General features: G+C 41.6%; 1 protein-coding gene across 1 annotated transcript in view; it reads right to left on the bottom strand.

The window, feature by feature from the left end:
* The window catches only part of LOC134172541 (cytosolic phospholipase A2 epsilon-like), a 33514-nt gene extending 14306 nt beyond the window's left edge, over positions 1-19208 (bottom strand). Inside the window, exons 1-6 of the mRNA XM_062635711.1 lie at positions 19182-19208; positions 16908-16980; positions 5719-5855; positions 2229-2360; positions 1125-1165; positions 61-103 (exon numbers count right to left, since the gene is read on the bottom strand). Coding sequence (XP_062491695.1) covers positions 61-103; positions 1125-1165; positions 2229-2360; positions 5719-5855; positions 16908-16980; positions 19182-19208 — 453 coding nt within the window. The remainder of the gene's footprint in view (positions 1-60; positions 104-1124; positions 1166-2228; positions 2361-5718; positions 5856-16907; positions 16981-19181) is intronic.
* Positions 19209-22425: the final 3217 nt, after the last annotated feature.

Here is a 22425-nt window from a genome sequence, read left to right as displayed (position 1 = left end):
ATTCACCACTCCCATCATTAGCATTAAAACAAACATACAAGAGAAATAGTTTAAAATTACCACTAATACACCATTAGTGATAAGCTTTTCAGGAGGAACTGGACTGAAAGAGAGGAAAAAAATACACAGTCAGAACTAATATTATATAAATACATTCTTAAACAAACATCAAGGAATAATACTCTGCTCTCGTGAGACCTCACCTGGAGTATTGTGTACAGTTCTGGTGTCCTCAACATAAAAGGACATGGAACTGTTGGAACAAGTCCAGAGGAGGCCACGAGGATGATCAGGGGACTGGAGCACCTCCCTTAGGAATACAGGCTGAGAAAGTTGGGGCTGTTCAGCCTGGAGAAGAGAAGGCTGCGTGGAGACCTCATAGCAGCCTTCCAGTATCTGAAGGGGGCCTATAGGGATGCTGCATAGGGACTCTTCATTAGGGACTGTAGGGACTGTAGATAGGACAAGGGGTAACGGGTTAAAACTTAAACAGGGGAAGTTTAGATTGGATATAAGGAGGAAATTCTTTACTGTAAAGGCGATGAGGCACTGGAATGGGTTGCCCAAGGAATTTGTGAATGCTCCATCCCTGGTGGTGTTCAAGGCCTAGTTGGAGAGAGCCTTGGGTGACATGGTTTAGTGTGAGGTGTCCCTGCCCATGGCAGGGGGCTTCGAATTAGATGATCTTTAGGTCCTTTCCAACCCTAACTATTCTATGATTCTATGATTATAGAGTAGAATCATAGAATACTTTCCTTAAAGGTTGCCTTGTCCAGCATCATCTCAAATAATGTCACTGATTTTTAATTTTGACAGACATCTGAAAGTTTCTTCCTTTTTTTTTTTTAATGATAATGGTAAATAATTGTAGTAATAAGCACAGGGGCTGCAGTTCTTACTATCCTTCTCCCTCTTCCAGGAAATAATGGGATGAATTTGTGACCAGAACAATTTTTGGTAGGTAAGAAACATGAAGTTTTAGCCAATATGCAACTAATTTGATGAACACCAGCTGTTGCTGTCGTGCTGAGCATCTTGAACTGTATTATACTAAATGCTAGCATATGCTTGACTGCTTGCTTTTGCAAAGGACAGTTCTTTGTTCCCATATGGGTTTCACTTACATGCTCTCTGACGCAAATTCAACCTCCAGCGTCTCTTGTGTCTGTAAAAGGTCATTTCATTATGAACATTCAGAATTCATTTTCTTTCTCACTAGCTATGGTTGCCAGTGATTATTCTGGCTTCTGAAACAGCTCTTAAAATCAAATTTTATTCCTGCTCTAGGTTATGCGCAGGTGAATTAAAGCAATCCAGTTAGAGTGATTTGGAAACTATTCTCCCTCCTTCATTAACCATCAGTTCCCAGACTGACTGCACTTGTCCATACAGTGGTAAGGCAGAGTAAAATGGCCACACAGGCAATCCTCTGCCTGCAATAACTGTTGGCTTAAAACTGTCTAAAGCCTTGCTTTTTCTGGGTAATATTATCAGAAGACTGGTACTGTTGAATAGCAGAGGGCATTCTCATTCTTCTGATCGAAAGAACTCCTATAGCACAGACAATACATTGACCAGTCACCAGACAAGTTATGATAGACAGCTGCTTGCCAATATCAGCATAGAGCTGAATACCAGTACATACCCTACACGAAAAGTCAGTGAATCAGCAAATCTATAAAAGTGTAAATCCCATGCTTAAATCATCATGTATGGGTTCAGATGCACTAAAGTAATGAGACAGTTATGGTAATTGACAATTCATTTTAGCACTTCTGCATTCATCTTTGCACTATATTCAGGTATACACAAAGGACTTACAGGGCAGGGTATCTGGTTTTAAGTGAATACTCCAACATCTGTACCAGAGTATGCCCAAACTCACAAATGCTGGTCACAGGAATGGAAATTCTAACAGAGAAACTTTGTGCAATGGTGATGAAGTCTTTCATCTCCAACAAAACCTATTTGAGCAACACAGCCAAGAACAAGAAAAATGAGAAAACTCTGCTAAGAGGTTTGAGGAGGTAGTAAAAACTTTCAGTATTATGTCTGAGGTAGGGAAGTAAACCTTGTCCACCTTGCTGAATAAGGCTTGGAGGGCAATTTACAAGATACATGAAGTGCTGACCACGTAAACCCTCCCACCTACAATCGCTTTACAGTAAGTTATTTAGGAGATAATACCAAAATTTCCTTCCTGTGGCCAAGGCAGTTTTATTCCTTACCTTTGGATTTAGCTGAAAAGTCAAGTGAACAGTTTCTCCAAGCTGGATTTTAGCAACATCAAAGAGGACAGTGAAGAGAAGGTCATCTTTAGTGATTGCATTTTCATCATAGATTTTCAGCTCAAGAATATTCTGTGAACAGAACTACAGGATTAGGAACATCTCTATTTTGAGACCTTATGGAGGCACAAGATGATATTCTCAGGATGCTAAGACAGAGAAAGGATGGGGAGAAATGAGAGAGCATGCACAACCTTTCATCCACCCAGAACTGAAGATACATATTCTCCACCTAACCTAGTTGGATTTGTTGTAGACGTTCCCCTAATTTAAACGACAAAGGCTAGCAGAATTGTTGAACACATAGCTCCCATATTGAAAACCACATTTGACCTCTAATTTGATTTGAGGTCACCACTTTCCCCTGAATTGTAGGAAACCATCTGGTGGCCAGGATTTTACTGCTATTGGTGATAAGTAAATAAATAAATAGCTAGCTACATAAATCCTTGGATTTAAGCAGGGATTAAAATACATTAAGGAAGCACCATATAACTGCTGCATGTTGCATAATTATATCCTGTAAATTATTATTAAACAGATCACATCCAGATAGTTACCACAGAATCTACAGAAAATGCTACAATTTTGTTAAATTGGTGACAAGACGCACAGAAAGCAGCAGAACAAAAGCCTGTTTTCATGGGATTATAGGCTACACCTCTCAGTCTCCTCTTCCTTCCTCCCATTGCACCAATCTCCTCTCCCTCCTGTGTCACCTGCCTGTTTGGATGGACAGCAGTGGTAAAGGCCCCTGCTGTGCCTGGTTGGTAGCTGCATATGGGCTGGCTCAGAGACACCTTCCAGAGCACTGAGCAAATTACCATAAATGCCTGTTTTCTCAGTGGGGAAATAATTCAGGCCTCTCCATATATTCAGGAGCTCATTTTCATGTGAACCGCAGGAATCTCTTATCTCAGAGATTCTTACTTATCCATCAGATTTAACTGAGAGGAACTGATTTAACTGAAATGTACGGAAAGGAAGATGATCCAGAATCCAAACACTCGATGCTGACATCTATCATTTCTGTAAGAAACTAGCAAGTGAGAGATGGCAAGCTGTAGTGAATCTGGGTTTGCAGTTTGCTATCAGAAGGCAGAAAGGTTGCTGCCCTTCATGGACATATATGTAAATGCATCACACTGTGCTTCAGACAGCAAAACAATTCTGCTTGTGTCTGACAGGACAGCACTGGGCTCCTGCCCATCATGCTTGCTAAGGGAAACAAAGAGACTAAAGGCAGAGAGAAGCAGCCACAGCAACTTGGTTTACAGGCCAACTCTAAATAGCCTGTAAAGATTATGGAAGGTGATGGAGGTGGTGTGCTTAAAAGGAGCAGTCTGAAGTCTGTAGAAGGCAGGTGTACATTGAAGAGAAGATAGGTTTTCCCAGCTGTGGTTCTGCAACAGACTGTCCACTTCTGGCTGGAAAAGCTGACTTATTTTCTTACTGACCAACTGATTTGAAGTCCCTTGGTTACTCCCAGCTAGCCAGAAGGGGCACACACAGCATGCTGGCTGGCTAAGGGAGACCTCAGCTGCACTGCTGGGATGCTGTGCGGGAAGCAGCTGGGGTTATCTGTGCAGCTCACTGTTTCTATCCACTCCTGAGGGAGGATATGAGGGCAGCATCACTGGGAGAGCAGTGGGCAGAGCCAGCTCTCGGTGTGGCTGCATGCTACCAGCTCCAGGTAGGGTGGCCCTCCTGGAGCCAGGGGAGTGCTGCCCACAGCACCAGCCGGGAAGCGCTTCCTCACCATCTGCGCTTTGTCAGGCATTCATCTAAACCGATGATTTTCGGTAAACACTCCTGCTCCTGATGGGAACCAGCCTGACATACCCAAACAAGTTTTTCTCTCCCACAGTGACAGTGTACTATACGAATTTACTGAGCTCTGGCTCCTAGGATTTAGGAAAATCAATACCTCAATGATGCACCAGACAGGCAAGGAGAAAATAACCAGCACACTGGCTCTGGTCAGTGGGTAATGAACAGAGCAATTGAAGTATTTGGAAAGAAACCTGTGAGAGCTTTAACTTAAGTCTGCTGAGTCCAGACAGGAGCAAGGCAACAGTGACAGACACGCCAGAGAGCTTTGGTTGTCCCAGATCCCCAGAACACATTTTGTGCAGCCCACAGCAACAGCTGCCATGCTGCTGTCACTACACACCGAAAATTATAGGGTCTAATGCCACATGTCTTGTCTCCTGCTGCAAAGTTACTGCAAAGTAAATGCAAGGTCCTCCCAAATACTACTCTGTGAGGGACTAGTTCCAGCAGCTTCCTGTAGCCAAGATATTTTTTCCAGCTGTTAACATGTGTTATTGCAGTTTTGAAAGACCTGTCAGCCACAAACCATTGCAAGGAAGGGGTGTTCTGGCGCAACAGCTCTTGAGCAGTGGGTGTTTGTTCCCATGCTGCAACACTTGTCCCTTGCCTTTCACCTCCATGACAAACCTGCAGGGCTCAGTGGAATTGTGTCTCACTGCTATTTTGAAAGACATCAGAATTTTTTAGGTTGCAGGGGAAGCATTGGATGTAGGCTGTAGATGGGCAGGTGTGTTAAAGCTGAAAGCTGTACTAAACAGGACCAGTACCACCTAACTGTGGAAGGAAGCCTGAGAAGTATCATGGGCAACTCCTGCAGACAAAGGCAAGAGTGATCGTCCATTGGAGACCCTGTGGTGTAGCAACACTTTGAGCTGTTCTGAATACCCTTTTGGAGGAGTTTATTGACACTCAAGAGAGCCAGGGGACTGGCCTACTGATTTGGCGCTTGGCAGAAAAGTTCTTGTCCTGCTCTGCCACCAGTGCTAGGAAATGAAGGGCGCAAGCTGTAAAGCAGTATTTGATTCCCCAGGTGTGAAGTAAGCTGATCTTTGTGGATTCCTAGGATCGCTGATCTTTTTGGATTCCTAGAATCACTGATCTTTGTGGATTTCTAGGCTCTGATGCTGATGTTGTCTTTTGGCGGAAGTGGACAGTGGGACTAGCAAATCTTCTGAAGCTCTACATTCATCATCACGGTAAAAACTCAGCTGGTCTTTTGCAAACTTTATTATGTGATAGTTGTATTACAAGCTTGTTGTTCTAAAGGAAGAGTTGAACATCACTGTGATGCTTCCACTACTAAGCCCATGAATGTCTTTTATGCTGTTCGATTTACTCCGAAATTCTCACCTTTACTGTTGAAAAGCAGGAACTTCAAAAAGAAAAAAGGAAAAAGTGAAAAGTGACAGGAGATTACATGAACAGTTGTTTTCCTTTTCTATAGTAGAAAATAATTTTGCTGCTGCATGCTACTCCACATCCTCTTACCCATGTCCTTGTAGTCCCTCACACATACTTATTTTTAGGGTGCTATATGTATTAATCACACAATGAGATCTCTGACCCAAAAGAAAAACAAAGGCACTGTGCATCTTACTTTTACTTGGCTCTGGATCCTGAAGCAAAATGTTTCATTCCACACTGGATTTTTGCAGTTCTTGACAGTTTTGGTCCGGACGGTCTCAGGGGAAGCAGTGGGCAAGGACAGGCTTACGTAGCAATCAGTTTGACTAACTGCATTTGGAAAGGCACATTGTAACTTACAAATTGCTATAAATATCTTAGAGCATAGCCTTATAACACCATATAGACAGCAAGCTGCAAGAAGGAGGTATTGTTTCTACTGCTTTTCTGACAGGTCCTTATTCAAAAACATTCACTGCTGTTTGTTATGGGATCTTTGGTCATTAGTGAAGATTCAAAGAAGTTACTGAAATAAAGACAACTGGTAAGAAAAAAATATGCAGAGCTAGTTCTACTGAACAAAATCCAGCATTGGGATGTCCCCTGTTTGTTGCAAATCAACAGATTTCTGTGACAGGGAAGAAAAAGGTTTACATTTTAAGAGAAGCTTTTTAAAGGATAAAATACTTATTTAACTAATTGAGCATTTAGACAGGGGTTTAACATTGTCCTGCTCTCTTGAGAGGGGAACAGAAGAGCTAAAGAGGGTCTGGATATAAAGAATTTTCCTCCTCTGGTCTGCTGCACTCATGTATTTGTAGTCCATTCCATGCAATAAGTCAATTGTCCCACCCAACATGTGATCACATCCCTTCACCATCAACAGATATGCAAAAGTAGCAATGCACTTTTATCTTACTGATTTAAGCTCCGAGCACTGATACTGAAGAAACTTCTAACTTCTGAGAAAGGTGTGCATGTAGCACAGGGCTGCACAATTAGCTACAAGTATGCCATTAAATCTTCATAATACATGGGGCTGCTTTGGGGTGGGCTCCCAAGAGCAGTCCCCCACCTCAAGCTGGGGCAAACAGCCCCTCAGCCAGGAAGGCACAGCCTTGCTGGACACTGCCTCAGGGTGCTAACATGTCTGTTGGGGATTGTCGGAGGTCTTGGGTGAGAGGCAGGCTTGGTACATCTATGACTGTGCAATTAACTTTCCTTTTGTGTGTATAACCTCATGTATGTAGAGTATTTGGTGTTTAGGATTCTCTCCAATACTGCTAAGATGGTAATGGGTTTTTAGCAGGGAGCACTGCTGGGCAATTTCTCCTAAGTGCATAAAGGAGTTGATGTCTTGTGAACCTGTGATAACAAACTGAGACCCTGAACAGTGAAGAGTGATGCGACTCTCTCTACACTGTCATTCACCCCTTCCAACCCTCCCATTTGGAGCAAATCTGCTGTCCTTTGGCTCTGTACACTGTTTGCACTCATTTTTAGCAGGCATTTCTTTTGTCTGCTGGGCAACTACAACTGTCTCTAATGTCTCCAGTTCTAAGAACTTGCTTTCCAATCACAGTAACAGGTTAGATTCATATATAATAGCAGGCAGTTTGGTACTGTGTGAAACATGCTGAGAAGCCTTATGAACAAGTGGGTATCCTGCTGGAAAATCTATCATGACATGTTGGCTCCACTCCCAGCTCTGCTCCAGGCTAAGTCACTTTGGGCAATTGCTTCCATTAAAATATAGCCTGCTTATCTGTCTGCATTTCCTCATCAATAAAACAGCGATAACTGTCCTTTACTCTTTTGCATTCTGCTTTGACATCCCATGACTAAAAGCACTATGCAAAAAATAACTAGTTATTAGTATTTCCACATGACCCACAAGAAGAGTGTGCCTTACTAGTAATTATATTGTTTTTTCTCTACCAGTCTCTTGCTTGGCATTCCACACTTTCTTTAAACTTGTGGTATAACCCATGTGGTAATGAATAGGAGTTGCTTAAAGCAATCTGTGAAATCAGGTTATTATGTATGATCTATCTGTCAGTCTTCTGATACCATCTGAACATGAAACATCTTACAGTTTTTCAGCACGCATCTGATAGTTTCCCCCTTATTGTCCATAGCAGGGAAGAAATTAACATTGCAAATGCAGATGTCTATAGTTCTTATAAGTAACAGTAGGATACTTTTAGACTTAGTATTACAATTTTAAAATGCAGAATATGTGCAATGTACCTTTAGATAACAATTTATTATTAAAGAAGGTGGTAAAATAATTATTTACCTCTCTCTTCCATTGGTTTTTAACATTTGCAAAAATTAGTATCAACTTTGCGTAGTTACTTCCCCAGATGGTGTCAGAGAAGCACATAGAAGTAAGCATATCTGTTTCTTCAGCAGCTGTGTCAGTAAATTGCGGACTACTGATATGTGTGTTTTGGAGAATCTGTTAATTTATCGTCTGTTTTGTTGTACATACTAGCTTTGAATACCGATTTAAAAGACTGGCATTTGATATTTTCAGAGTATCAAAGAAACCCTAAACTTGTGACTTACAATCTTGTATCTAGATAAAGACATGGTGGGATCTCTGTTGAGTCTTTTACCCTCTCTGAACACAACAGAACTACAGCTGACTTCAGAAGTTAGTCTAATTTTTAGCAAAGCTGTTCACCCTTAATAAGAGCAAAAACAAAGTCCCACAACCTGATAATCCACGTGTAACACCAGCTCAGTTAGCAGGTAGTGAAGCTTCAGTTTCAACATAGCCCAACACAAGAATGCAGATAGACAAAGATATTTGAATCTAAAACCAGACAATTACAGCCAAGTCATTGCATGAAGAATAACAAATTATGTCCCAGAACCATAATGTTGAAGAACTTATCTGATAACACAGATTTAGATAAACTTTGGACTAGATCCCAAATACAGAATGTTAAACATGGTACAGATGTTGAGATTTAGGGAGGAGATTGCTTTGCATAAACTCCCAGCACTGGGCAGGAACAAGCACATGCTCAGTGTTCTGTGTTGCAGTTCTCTTTCTCTTTTTTCCTTCCTTCACAATAAAAGGCTTTAATTGTTACCAGCTACTAAAATCAAATATATCCAGGTTGAAGAGGATTGACTAAGGCTGACACATGAGAAAGAGCTGAAAGAATTGAGTTTGCTAATTCAACAACAACAAAGATTATCAAGTAACATAATAGTCATCTGTAATGTCCAAATGATTGATACAAAGAGGACAAAGATCTGTGTCTGTCCGTGGCTAGAGGGAAATAAATATAAACATTAGGAAAACTGCCCCAGCTCAAAGAGAGTTAGTTCTAGCAAGAGATTCTATAACTTTTCTAGGCAACTCATTTCAGATGGTATTGATCCCCAGATACATATCAAAGAGTGACTGACAAGGTAAACTTGATCCTGCTTCAGAAAAGGACCAGCCCAGATGAACCTACATGGTGTCATATGGAATTGCTGTCATGCGATGCTCATGTTTATGCTGGAAGGCAATAAACAAGATAAACATGTCATGTCAATTATATTGCAGGGAAACCAATTAACCGATCATCTTCATATTGTACATCAGCCCAAGACACCAATTCCGAGATACCTGGGCACTGTCTCCAAACCTCCTTCTTGGACACATAAAGTAAGAATGTATGTTCATTGAACATTTTGCTACCTTTCCTTCCCAAACACATACAGTGTCCAAGTAATAAGGCAACAACCCATACCTAGAGCCTCTGTGTGCTATCCAATATAACTGTCAAAAGAAACAGTACATAAAGCAACACAATGTAATGCAGGGAAGCCCACAACAGCTATGCTACAACTTCTCCCATCCACCCCAACTCCTCCGTAAGGCAACAGGGGCAACAAGGGTAAATTATATCACCTAAGTGGCAGTTTGGGTATATGTAGATGTTCTTGCAAGATTTGTACATGCTAACAGAGGTGCAGGTGTCATTGGATCATCCTTACAGATGAGTTCTTTTGGCAAAGTGGAACTAGAAATCAGGTTATTTCCATAGAAATATCCCTATGAATTAAATTTTGGACCTACGGGGCATAACACACGGGTGAAGATTACAGTTTGATTATTTGGCTTATTTGTTAAGGTCATTACTCATTCAGCCTGGATTAAAAGCTTACATCGCAGCAATGGTTCATCCTGACATAAATACTATGATTTGGATGCTTTGCCAACATTTGGCAGTGAAGCCTTTACATTTTATATGTCTTTTCTACTGTAAGTTTCCTTCCCATCAAAGTATGTCACAGATAAACACAGCCTCCAGACTGCCTTTTGTCACAAGACTACAACTAATCCTATTTTCACAGTGAAATTAAATAAACTCATATTCTGGCTGGAGTCCTTCAGGACTCCCAACTGATATAACAATTCACAGCATCTTTCTTGCAATTAAGAAAGAATCAAAGTATTAAGAATAGGTACATCTGACTGTCAGGGAACATTTATATGCAAGATCCCTTTTGTCTATTTTTTGTTCTTGAACAGAAAGTGCACTCTAAAGAGGGTAGTCAAGATTGGAGCTGAACAAGTAGGAAAGGTGAATACCTTTGCCAGGCAGACATTCAGAAAGATTGCCAATTTAATGGCAGAACACAATGCAAGCAGCAGCACCAACATTTTTGAGTGAATCTTAGTTAACCTTCACTGGCTGCTACTGCAGCACTACGTTATCAGCTCCTGCTGAGGACACAGTCATACCAAGTGCCCAAGAGAGAAGCCATAGTCTCACATGGACACTCTCATGTGTCTTCTCAGCAATGTGGAATATTGCAGCCATGTTAATTTAGCTTCTCTACTTTACATTGGCCTCCCACGTAATAGCAAATCACATCTGAGTTCTTGGTCCTTATCTACAAGGTAATAAATGTCTTTGGTTCAGCAAAAAGGTTGCCTGAAGCTCCTCTCCGGAGACGACCACTGATAAAGGTCCTCAAGCTCTGTGAATCTCGCCAGTGGGCATGGCTGTCCCTGGCACTGCTCTGAGTCTTCTGAATAAACCTCTGTTGGGACTAAGACATACCACAGGCCTTATTACATTGTTCTTTTAGCATGCAGCTCACCTCAGCAGTACTCATCTAGATGCTTGTGAGAGAACACTAAGAGAGCACAAATACATAAAACAAAACAGGTCTATCCTCAGAGAGTACAGGAAAGAATGAATCACTGCTTACAATATCAGTCCCATTGCTTAATGCATAACTGGATGAGTTGCAGATACTGCTGGCTTGATGAAACCGGAACAACCAGGACAGAACTAGAACAGATACTGCAGGTTCTTTAACAGTGTATAAGAAAAATCTATTGGGAAATAATCAACAAAAATGTGTTTAAAATTATGTTTTTCCATGATAAAATACTGAAGATGACAAGTTATGTCTTTTTTGCCCAATCAAAGTAATACCTCAAAAATAAACAATGAAGAAATTCTTGCAATAAGTAAATGTGTTATCAATCTTCATATTATTTAAGAATTCCTTTTTGTGTCCAGTACTGTAAACAAAGATCTGCTGACATTCAATTTGTGGTTACTGTTCAGGGTCAAGCAAATTATACTTTGGTCCTAAACTCAGGACATCATTGTGCAACTGTAAGGAGGATATAGAGTAAAGTATGGTTCTTATCAAGGATGATCAAAACCACCAAGGCACAATAACTTTTAAGAAGATGTGGGAGGCTGTAAGAATGGGAAAAGGCAATGCTCAGGCTACTTTCCTAAGTGGTGAGAAGCTGTTACACAGATCAGCCCAAGCAAATTTGTAAATACAGAAATCCTATTCAGAAATCAAAGCACATACTTATCGGTTGACAACAGCGGAAGTTGCTTCTGTACATTTGGAATCATCCTAGACTTGTGATATCTGTGTAATATATTAACACAGCAGAAACAACCATCCAGGTTTTCTGGAACTTTCAAAGTGCAAACTAGAAAATCACATCCTGAGCAGTCTGCCACTGCCTTTAACTGCAAGAAGAGGAAGAGTGAAGCATCATGATACATTGCCTGGATCTGCATCCTCTCAAAGCACTGTGTTGTTCTACATTGCTGCCATCGTCACCTAGTCATTCCGGCCTCTCTTCTCCACCCAAGCTTCTCCCTTGCTTATTTCCATTGTCTCCACCCTTTTCAAACCTGTTTTAAAACAGGTTTTGGCATTTTTTAAAAAATATAAAACATTTCAGAAGCTTTTTCAACTAGAAGCTTCCACTAAACAAGAGGATAATGAAGTCTAAAAGGAACGTGTATTACCATCACAAAAGTGTTTAAAGATCAGCCCTGTTCCATGAAAGACAACAGCTGCAATACCACCTGTGCTGGTACAGTATTAGAACATGGTAGTTGCTCTCACCTTTGCCTTTGAGGCAGAGATGAGCCTAACATTTACCTAAGGTTCTTTACTCCTTTTACCAGTCCTTTACATGTTAATCAGTTCATCCTCCTAATGCTCCTGTGAGACTCCTAATGCTCTTGCTTTAGAGATGAGGAACTAAGGTTTTCAGGAAACTCATCTTCCCCAAGGTTACACCAAGAATCTGAAGGAAGTCATGGGGGGAAATTGCACATAATACTTTTAACTACCAGAACAGCTTTCTGTCCTGCATGCACAGAAGCCAGCATGGCTGCAAAAAATGCATATGTACCTACATAAAATCCACTGATTCCTAGCAGTAGAAATGTAGTTATTTCCATAGCTGTAAGGAAGTGCCCTGAGCAAGAACACCCCAAAAAATAACATATTGATGAACTCCTTGTTATACATAACATTGTCCTTTTCAGTGGCAGCTTATTATGCTATCAAGGCACAGAGCAGGTTTTTTGTCTCCACACTTCTTGCCATGTGTACAATCAATAGAACTGCATACAATACAATACAATACAATACACAGTATGTTCTATACACTACATTCCCTCATGACCATCAAAGATTTGAGAAAGAGAAAAAAATAGAAAAAATATCTTAGACTACCAAACACACGATGGGTAACCTGGGGGAAACCAGGTTTTTGCATGTGTTTAGATGGTAGCAATCAACTGAGAAAGTGTGGGAGCAGACTAGGGTAACGTGTAGATGAAGCCAAAAAGAAGATTGAATAGAAAGGAACAGAGGTTAAGAGCTGCAGCTGTGAACTTGATTCACATAATATTCACTGAGATTATCCATTTATTTATTACTCCTATTATTAACTGTGGTTATGACTTTGTTATTATAAACACCAATCAGAACCAGGGCTCCATTTTGACAGGTATCTTGGTAGTTATGCAATTAGATCTTGATCAAAACAGCTTACAATTACAGTAAGAAAAGCTCTGCTTCAGGATATGACATCACAGGGAGGAGCTTCTAGTGATTAACTGTTGCTTTTATAGCTGTTTGTTTCAGTTTCTTAACCAGTTAGGAAATCCTTGTTTACAGGCCACATTGCAACTTGGCAACTATTCATGTATCTACTTCTCTGTCCTTGTGCAGATTCCTATTGTCAAGCATTTACCCTGGGCTGCTTTTAGGGTTTCTCTCCATTAGTGTAAAGGCAGCCTGTTCAAGCATCCAGTGGCATCAGAAGCTTAGCTGAGACAGCCTGAGAAGACATGAAAGCTCTTATTCAGAGGACCATGTCCCAGGATTTCGCTCAGCCATGGAAAAAGTCAGCAACCACACTTGTTTTGACAGGGAAGAGATTTCACCTTAAAGCAAACAGACTGCTGCTGCCCCCTCACAGTTGTGATACAGTCGGAGATAAAGGTAAGAGGTATACACAGCATGTTGTGTGCACATCTTCAGTCATTTCTTTCTGCACACAACAGTTTCCTTTGGAGAACATGGCAATGAAAGGGATTTTGTTATTAGAATGGTGTTACACAGGATTTAGGTGACATAAGGAAAAACATTAGTAATAGCGCCTTCCAGCTTTTAAAATCAATGGGCAGTGTAGTATTGGGAGTTTTCTATGAAACTTCATAACAACAAAGCTCAGATTTAACAAGACCAAGATTTAATACTGTAGTTAAAGACAGGCCTAAGGCTTGATGATAATACTGATTGAGATCACCCTGTCGTATTAAAGGAAAAAAGAAAGAAAGTAGCTGTAGGCCATTACAGGAAAAGCTTTCTGGAGCCTTGGATCTTGCTAATAAAAAGTAGGGCAGCCCAGTACTTTTAAAGACATTTTTTGTCTCCTGAAAGGAATATTTCTGTGAAATAAATGTCTGTAGAAGATGTTACTTTATATTTCATATGTAGTCCATGAAACAAACAAGTTTCTCTTTCTGTAGATCTTATTTCCCACCCAGAAGGTCAGGGAACCTTGTCACCTAGTAAAGGGCCGTGTTAACCCAGATCCACCAGCTGCACAAGGCAGCTTGTGCCCTGCTGACTGCAGTGGCAGCCTCTGGGAACAGTGAGCGCCGGGTGTGCTCTGGTAGGTAAATGGACAGCAAGGAAGGCCTGGGCAGTGATGCTGAAAACAAGATCTGTGCTGAGGAATTCACACAACGTAGATCTGGTTCTTGTTATCGTCAGCACATGAGATGAAATGCACTGGTACCTGGCCAGCAGAGAAGTGTCTCCGGAAAGAAACTCTCCCATGTTTAAAAGGTAGAAATGCAGATCCCTGCATAAAAGTGGCTTCAAAGGGCCTTCAAAGGCTTCTATGAAGAAACAGGCAGGGGAACTTGAGGATGAAAGCTATGCCCTCTTCCAGCCATCTGGGCTGGTCAGCCAACCCTTGGAAAACTAGGGTTTTGCAACAACCAATCCCTTCCCACATGTGGGAAGCCTTCTGAAACTCAGTCTCCACTATGTCAGCTGGCAGGGAAAGTAAGGGAAGATCACGGGAAGTCACTGGATGGCAGAAAAAGATCAAGGCCTTTCAGCAGTGAAGGCAAAACTGAGTTTTGCCACTACAAGTGTGAGGCGTTGAGGTTGCAGCAAAGGTTTTTCTGACCTGGAAACCATAGATGGCACAAAGACTGTTGTTGCTGTGTACAGTTCATGTAGGTTCAAGAACAGACTGGGGATGTTGTTCCATACTCCCCTCCAGACACCTGTCTTTGACCACTCTCAAACATGGGACAGGAGAAACCTTTGGTCTCACCCACCACACTCGTTTGTGTGTCACTGTGCACTGTAATGGGGTGCAGGAACGTGGAGATCCCTAGCCCAAGATATGACTCTTCCTTCTGATGCTGTCAATGGCTCACTCACTATTTTGTCAGTGCCTCAAGCTGGCACTGTTGGGTAATCAATCTTCAGACTATGGGCAATTAAACATTTCTCTCCAAAATCTCCACATACCATCCTATACAGTTGCAGAGAAACAACACCATCCAGGCAGTGAATCCAGATTTTGCAGAAACGGTGAATGGGTTTATGAAGGTTTGTGATAGCCACAAAGCTTTTTTAAAGCATGAGACTGCTGCAGTTAAGCAGCTGATAATGATAGGTTTTCTGTTCTTTGGAAGAAATACAAGGGGCAGTTGTCTTTGTGTAAGTACTAACCCTAACTAATAGCAAAAAAGGCCTTTTAAGGCTGCCCTGAAGAGGACAAGCTTTTGTCAATTAGACATTTCTGCTGCCCATGCAAGGAAAAGAAGAGAAAATTGTAACTATTTCATTAACAACATCAGTATATAGATCAGTATATATGAACTGGGCCTGATGTTTTTCTATGACACTGAGCATCTGGGTCCAGTGCAAAGTGAGCTGGAAGATACCAAAGTAAAATCCCTTGGTGGCCTCCGAGTACCAAGTATTTTGGCCATGGTAATTAAATACAAACACTGCTTTTGACTCAGGAGCCAGGTCTCTGAGCCACAGACTTCATGAACCACAGATCTCTTGGGAGAGTGGGGCAGAGAAAAGCATGCTTTGGTGTTTGTCTTGCCCAAAAGTTTTTATTGAAGGCCTGTTCTGAGGGCATACTGTTGGTCCTAATGAAACTTTGGACTGGTCTGCCATCACTGTTCTTGCAATTTCTGACCTGGAAGATTTAGCCAAATTCAAACATGCCCAGAAATTGCAACTGTGTCTTGGGAATGATGTGTACTACTCAGATTATAGTTGCCTTATAACCTAAATAACATAGGAGCAAATTCTCCTTACTCGTGAGTAAGCCTTATTCCTATGAGATTTCAACACACATTAGTAGTCTAATTCTTGTTATGATGTTCACACCATGTATAAATACAACCTTTTGTCTGACACAAAGGGTAAGGGTCAGGAAATCGTGATTATAGGTGATTGCCACAGTCATCCTATAATGAAATAACAAGTTCTATATTATATGACATGTGCAAGACCTAAGGAGGCATGGACACTGCGGGTTGTCAGTCGCAGCCCCTCTGCACAAGCACAACATTTTAGCTGTGCAGTGCCACAGCTGAAGAAGAGCAAAGCATACTTATTTTTGACAGGCAGGCGTCCAGAAACCACAGCTTGGTCTAATTGAGCTCCAGCCCCAACAAAGCACTGATGGCTTTTTTCAGTTTGAATTATTTCTGTGCCATCTTTCAAATCTGTGTCCTCACCTCTGACTCACTTAACAACTTCAAACTGCACAGAAATGGGAGTAGGAAGTATAATCTTTTCCTAAAATATACTTTGAGACAAATATATTTCAAATATTTACAAATAGTTAAACACATTAATTGTGTAACTAATACATTCCCACAAAAAAATAGCATTAAAAAAACACTTTTGAGCAAAGTCTAATCATGAGAAAGCAAATATCTACAGAAATACATATATGTAGGCCTAACTAGTTATCTTTACTTTCTTAAATCATTCTACATACTACATTCAAGTGACTCTATTCATGTGCCATGAAATGCATAGCTTAGGATTTAAAGCAAAAAGGAATTCAGAAGTGTCTGTACATATTTCTGCTGTCTGTAAAAAAAACAGGCAGGTACAGAAGATGGTACCAAAGCTCCCATGTTACCCCACAGGCTCTGGAGGCCCCTCGACATCAGTGCTGGCATTTTTGTCGAGAAACAAAGGTGCAGCCTGCATCTCAGTGCATCAAAAACTGCAACTGAGAATTAACAGCTGAATTTATTTAGCAAAAATGGCTCTAAAGCTTGTCAGCAGCTAAGACACTTTACAGTACACCACAGTAGACCTTTGATATTTCCGCTAATAATAACACTCTAAAAACTGAAAGACACTGTTCATACAAAACTGCATTCTAACAATAGTTCAAATTCAAATATGTATCAATATTTGAAACCATGGCAACACTTCATACACAGATACAAGTTACAGTGCTTGCTTATATTCTCTGCTTTCAGAACTGAACTACTGAGAAACACAAGGAAAGGGTGTCATACTCACGCAGGTCTACCTTTCTCAGATTTCTCATTCTTATGATTTTCACTGAGAGTGAGCAGCAAGGGCATTCTTCAATCTGCAGAAAAATGGCAAAGTTATTATCTGCATTAATATTAAATCTTTTATGCCTCATAAAACATTCCTTCCCACTGCGTGTTGCAATTTTTGAAGCCGTGCAGCAAAATTGGAAGATGAACTTGCCCTGCTTTGGAAGTTAAAACCATGTCTATTAAAAAAAAAAAAAAAGAGTTTGAAAAAAAGGAGATATTCCTCTGTTTATATATGTCATTAATAGAAGAAATAACAGTAAAACTGATAATGTAGTAAATAAAATTAATGTTGGAATTGCATGACAGGACCTTTTAATATAAAGTAAATCTTTATCAACAATTAAGCAGTAAATATAAGCTAGAAAAAGTGAGTGTGCATGAGAAGCACCTCTGCTAAACGTCTGCAGACAAAGATAAGTTTAATTATCTTGAACTGTTGAAATTCCACACGGAAGCATATATTTTCTTCAAATAATCTTATTTAGTAAAAAATTCCAACTTTCCATTTAAAATCTATAGCAGAAACTTTTCCCAGAAACAGTGAAGAGCAAATACATGAAAAGTAGTGAGGTGTTCAGCTATTGCGGTCAGGAAGAGGAGAATGAGAGAATACAAAGGACTGCTAGGAAACAGAAGCAATCCATAGTAAAATGTTTAATCACAACACTGTAGTTTTCAGTATCTTAGCATTGTTCAACAGCATCATGTCCCAAGAGGAAAATTAAACTGTTCAGCAAGTGAGGCACCATCAGCACAAATGCAACAAAACCTACATGAAAGAAAACAGCTTAGGAAGAGATGTTAATGAAACCTCCCTACCCAAACTAGATGCTGGACATTTGCAAAAAGATCATTCGCTGAAATGTCATGCACAGGAGGAAAGAAATAACTAGACACAACACAAACAAATTATTAATCCTTGCACATTTTAGTACCTGAAACTTTAGCCATTGCTTCACTGGAAGTCATTACCTAATGCCTCTCTCACTCCCTGCTAGCAAAATGACTCAATTAAATCTCTTTAAGGGGATTATGTCACTCCTCTGCTTTTTCCAGTTAGGAATTGATCCAGTTGAGTTGGATATAAGCTCCCCTGCCACTCTTGAATTGCGATAAACTGACCTTGGTCTGTATTTTATGTCTCTTTCCAAAACAGAAGGGTATGTTTTAATGTCTTCTGTCTGAATTCAGGTTCTGGATGGAAGCCTCTACTTTTGCTCTTTCTCATGAGGCTGCTTCAGTGGTTAAGAGCAAGGGGAAGAGCTGGGAGGACAGTCCCATTCCTTGCTTTGTACGTGTACTTTCCACACAAAGACCATTGCCAGACTGTTCATTACTCTCCCCTCCTTTAAAAAGGATGACCCTATAGGTCCTGAGTGTTTCTTTAACCAGTATGGTTAGGCATTCACACTTTCTTAAGCCATGGGGATCCCACATTTGAGGTCTCCAAGCATCAATGCACACTTAAGCTAACACACACCTGTGTTATGGAGAGACGCTCTATAATCTCCATTTTACAACATGGAAAGCAGGGCACAGAATGATTAAATAACTTGCTCACAGTCAAACAGCAGACTAATGTCTAAGCTGAGAAGTGGACAGACTATGCTGACTCCCTGGGGCCCAACAGGCAGATTTAGGTCTTTCCTTCCTAGTTATATTCCACAAAAAAGAAATAATAAAAACCAATATTCAGAGAGATTATGGACAAAGGCAGATCAAAATTTTCTTGGGTGTCAGTCATGCACAGATAGCAAACTAGGACCATCTTTGTGTCCATGGTTAGACACTGGCTTTAGTCAGTGACGCTCCTGTATACACCACTAGCAGGTGGCTGCTAGCACAGCTACCTGAGCACAGCATGTGACTGTACTCATAGCTAGGAGATGCTGTGCTATGGAATAGCCCAACTTGCATAATGCTTGCATCAAACCACAGATTCAGCTCAAATCCATAGCAAGCTGCTGCGAAGTACCTCAGACTGCTTCCCAGCCTCCATGTGAATAACCCACTGCAGCTGAGCTTCCCTCCACGACCAAAAGTATCTCCACAGGGCAGGGAATCCCAGCAAAGCTGTAAGTCATTCTGACATAAATGAGTAAATACATACATAAATTTGGACTAACAGCTCCCAAGTCCCCTTGTAGGCACCAGAATCCCAATTACAAACCCATGTCAGAGATCCTCAGCTTCTAATGCATTATGGTCTGAATTTATGCGCTCTTACCTCACGAGCACTCCAGTATGAGCCCATTGTTCTCCCAGCTGCATACAAGTTGGATATAGGTGACACTTCAGTGTTAGAGGCAACAGCTGGAAGTGACTCACGAGGTACCTCTGCAAACTTTAAGGAGGCACCTACTGAGGAGCAAGTGGCTTAGACATGCCCCACCTTCCTTGTTGCCTGAAAGGGAAAGTACAAAGAGAGAAGGGGAGGGCATTTGCTGAGTTTATTTGATAAAGGTGTGTGTTAGGGGAAGGCCGTACACACCAGGGTGCCAAGAGTTATTAGCAATTCAAGATAAGAGAGTGATAATGCACAGCACTTATGCATGTATACCTATGACGTAGCAGCCAAAGCAATCCACAAATCAGAAAAGATAACAGCAGCAATGTGTAGGCTGGAGGAAAACAGAGCTCTACAGCACCCCAATCAGCAACGAAAAGTTCTGTGGACAAAATAACTTTAAAAGAACTTATATTTTAGCAAAAAAAAAAAGCATTTATTTTGCTCTTCTTTGAGGCAGAGGGGGTTTAGTTGCTTGCTGGTGGATGTTCCCCCGAATTCATTCATATATTTTGAGGTGGATACAAGTGTTCTTGCTTTTAAAACCTTTCCACACAAAACTTCTAAGTTAGCTAAATCAAAACGAACAGTTTCTCCTCCAAATTAGGGCATATATTGATTCATCTTAAATGTTAACAGTTAGATATTTTAAACACAATGCAGTATCACCAAACTATTATATACAAATAACACCAAATTCTCCATTTTCTGAGAGAAAATTGTGCAGCAGCAGATACACAGGTGAATGACCACTTGAGAACTGCAGGTGATACTCTACACTCACAGTACCCACAGTCTGTCTTCCTTTTTACAAACACACATCAGGAAAACACAAAATAAAGAGAGTCAATTCTGACCCTACAGCTTATCACTGAATGAAAATTACTTTAGTCATCAACCATTTTAAGATGAGGTATCTACACTTCTGATTAAAGATATGCAAAATGACACAAGATAATATTCCCATTAACATTGAGTTCAGCAAAAAAAGACCTTCAACCAGAGAAGCGGCCAATTTATCCAAAAACTTAGTCATTTATCCCAAAACTGATCTGAAAGTGGCTAACTGTTGGCAGTTTTGTTAGATCCTACAGCAGCTGAACTGATGTTTTTGTGTTCTGTCCCTGGGAAACAGTCTGCGGGTGAAGAGCTATGGTAGTGCTAATACTATGGAAGCGTTCAACACTGTCCTGCATGGCATCCTTGTCTCTAAATTGGAAAGACATCAATTTGATGGATGGACCACTCGGTGGATAAAGAACTGGCTGGATGGCTGCACACAAAGAGTTGTGGTCAATGACTCAATGTCCAGCTGGAGATGAGTAACGAGTGGTGTCCCTCAGGGATCAGGGTTGGGACCGGTCTTGTTCAACATCTTTGTCGGTGACATGGACAGTGGGATTGAGTGCGCCCTCAGCAAATTTGCTGATGACACCAAGCTGTGTGGTTCGGTTGATACCCTGGAGGGAAGGAATGCCATCCAGAGGGACCTTGACACGCTTGTGAGGTGGGCTGATGCCAACCTCATGAAGTTTAACCATGCCAAGTGCTGGGTCGGAGCAATCCCAGGCACAGCTACAGGTTGGGCAGAGAAGAGATTCAGAGCAGCCCTGCAGAGAAGGACTTGGAGGTGTTGGTTGATGAGAAAATGAACATGAGCCGGCTTCAGTGTGAGCTTGCAGCCCAGAAAGCCAACCGTATCCTGGGCTGCATCAAAAGGAGCGTGACCAGCAGGTCCAAGGAGGTGATCCTGCCCCTCTGCTCTGTTCTTGTGAGACCTCACCTGAAGTATTGTGTGCAGTTCTGGTGTCCTCAACATCAAAAGGACATGGAACTGTTGGAACAAGTCCAGAGGAGGACCATGAGGATGATCAGGGGACTGGGGCACCTCCTGTGTGAAGACAGGCTGAGAAAGGTGGGGCTGTTGAGCCTGGAGAAGAGAAGGCTGCATGGAGACCTCATAGCAGCCTTCCAGTATCTGAAGGGGGCCTATAGGGATGCTGGGGAGGGACTCTTCATTAGAGACTGTAGTGACAGGAGAAGGGGTAACGGGTTCAAACTTAAACAGGGGAAGTTTAGATTGGATATAAGGAGGAAGTTCTTTACTGTAAGGGTTGTTTGACCTTGGCTGGATGCCAGTTGCTCACCAAAGCCCCTCTTATCACTCCATCTCCTCAGCTGAACAGCAGATAGTACACATGGTGAAAGGCTCATGGGTTGAGATAAGGACAGGGAGAGATCATTCACCAGTTACTGTCACAAGCAAAACAGACTCAACTTGGGGAAATCAGTTTAATATATTACCAGAGTACGGTAATGAGAAATAAAACCAAAATCTGAAAAACACCTTCTCCCCACCATCCCCTCTTCTTTTCAGTCTTCACTTTACTCCTGAATTTTGTATCTCCTCCCCTCCAGCAGCACAGGGGTATCAGGAATGGGGGCTTTGGCCAGTTCACCACATATTTCTGCTGCTCCTTCCTCCTCAGGGAAGGACTCCTCACACTCTTCCCCTGCTCCAGCAAGGGGTCCTCCTATGTGAGAGAGTCCTCCATAAACTTCTCCTGCATGGGTCCTTTCCACAGGCTGCAGTTCTTCACAAACTGCTCCAGCATAGGTCCCTTCCATGGGGTGCATCCTTCAGGAACAGACTGCTCCGGCATGGGTCCCTTCCATGGGTGCAGCTCTTCAGGAACATACTGCTCCAGCGTGGGCTCCTCTCTGCATGGGCCACAGGTCCTGACAGAAGCCTGCTCCAGTGTGAGGTTCCCATGGGGTCACAGTCTCCTTTAGACATCCCCCCAACTAATTCTCGAATAACTCAATGAAAGAGAAAGGGAGGACCAACCTCTAGGCATCTATCACCTCTCCTTCCCAAGGGGTACACTCTGCAGGAGTTTCCTCCACAGTAAGTGCTGCAGGGAATGGAGCTGCAGGGAGCTCACTTGACATTGGGTGCTGGGTTCAGCAGTAGCAGTAATTTTTCTCCTTCTTAGTAGCTGGTGCAGTGCCTTGACACACTGGCTGTCAAGTGCCTCTCCCACAAGGGAACCTAGTAATAGTCCTAGGACAGGGACCTGGGACATGACATCTAGTGTGAATGTATGACAAATGGAGAACTCGGTAACCCAAACCACCATGCCAGTATCTGAGAAACTACTATTTCTGGTTTGTTTCAGATTAT

The sequence above is a fragment of the Pezoporus occidentalis genome, unplaced genomic scaffold (assembly GCF_034315485.1).
Source record: "Pezoporus occidentalis ecotype Australia unplaced genomic scaffold, CSIRO_AGI_Poc_V1 ctg46, whole genome shotgun sequence".
In the NCBI taxonomy this organism is placed as follows: Eukaryota; Metazoa; Chordata; class Aves; order Psittaciformes; family Psittacidae; genus Pezoporus; species Pezoporus occidentalis.
Note: the sequence above shows the minus strand (reverse complement) of the source record. Positions and strands in the feature narration are given on the sequence as shown.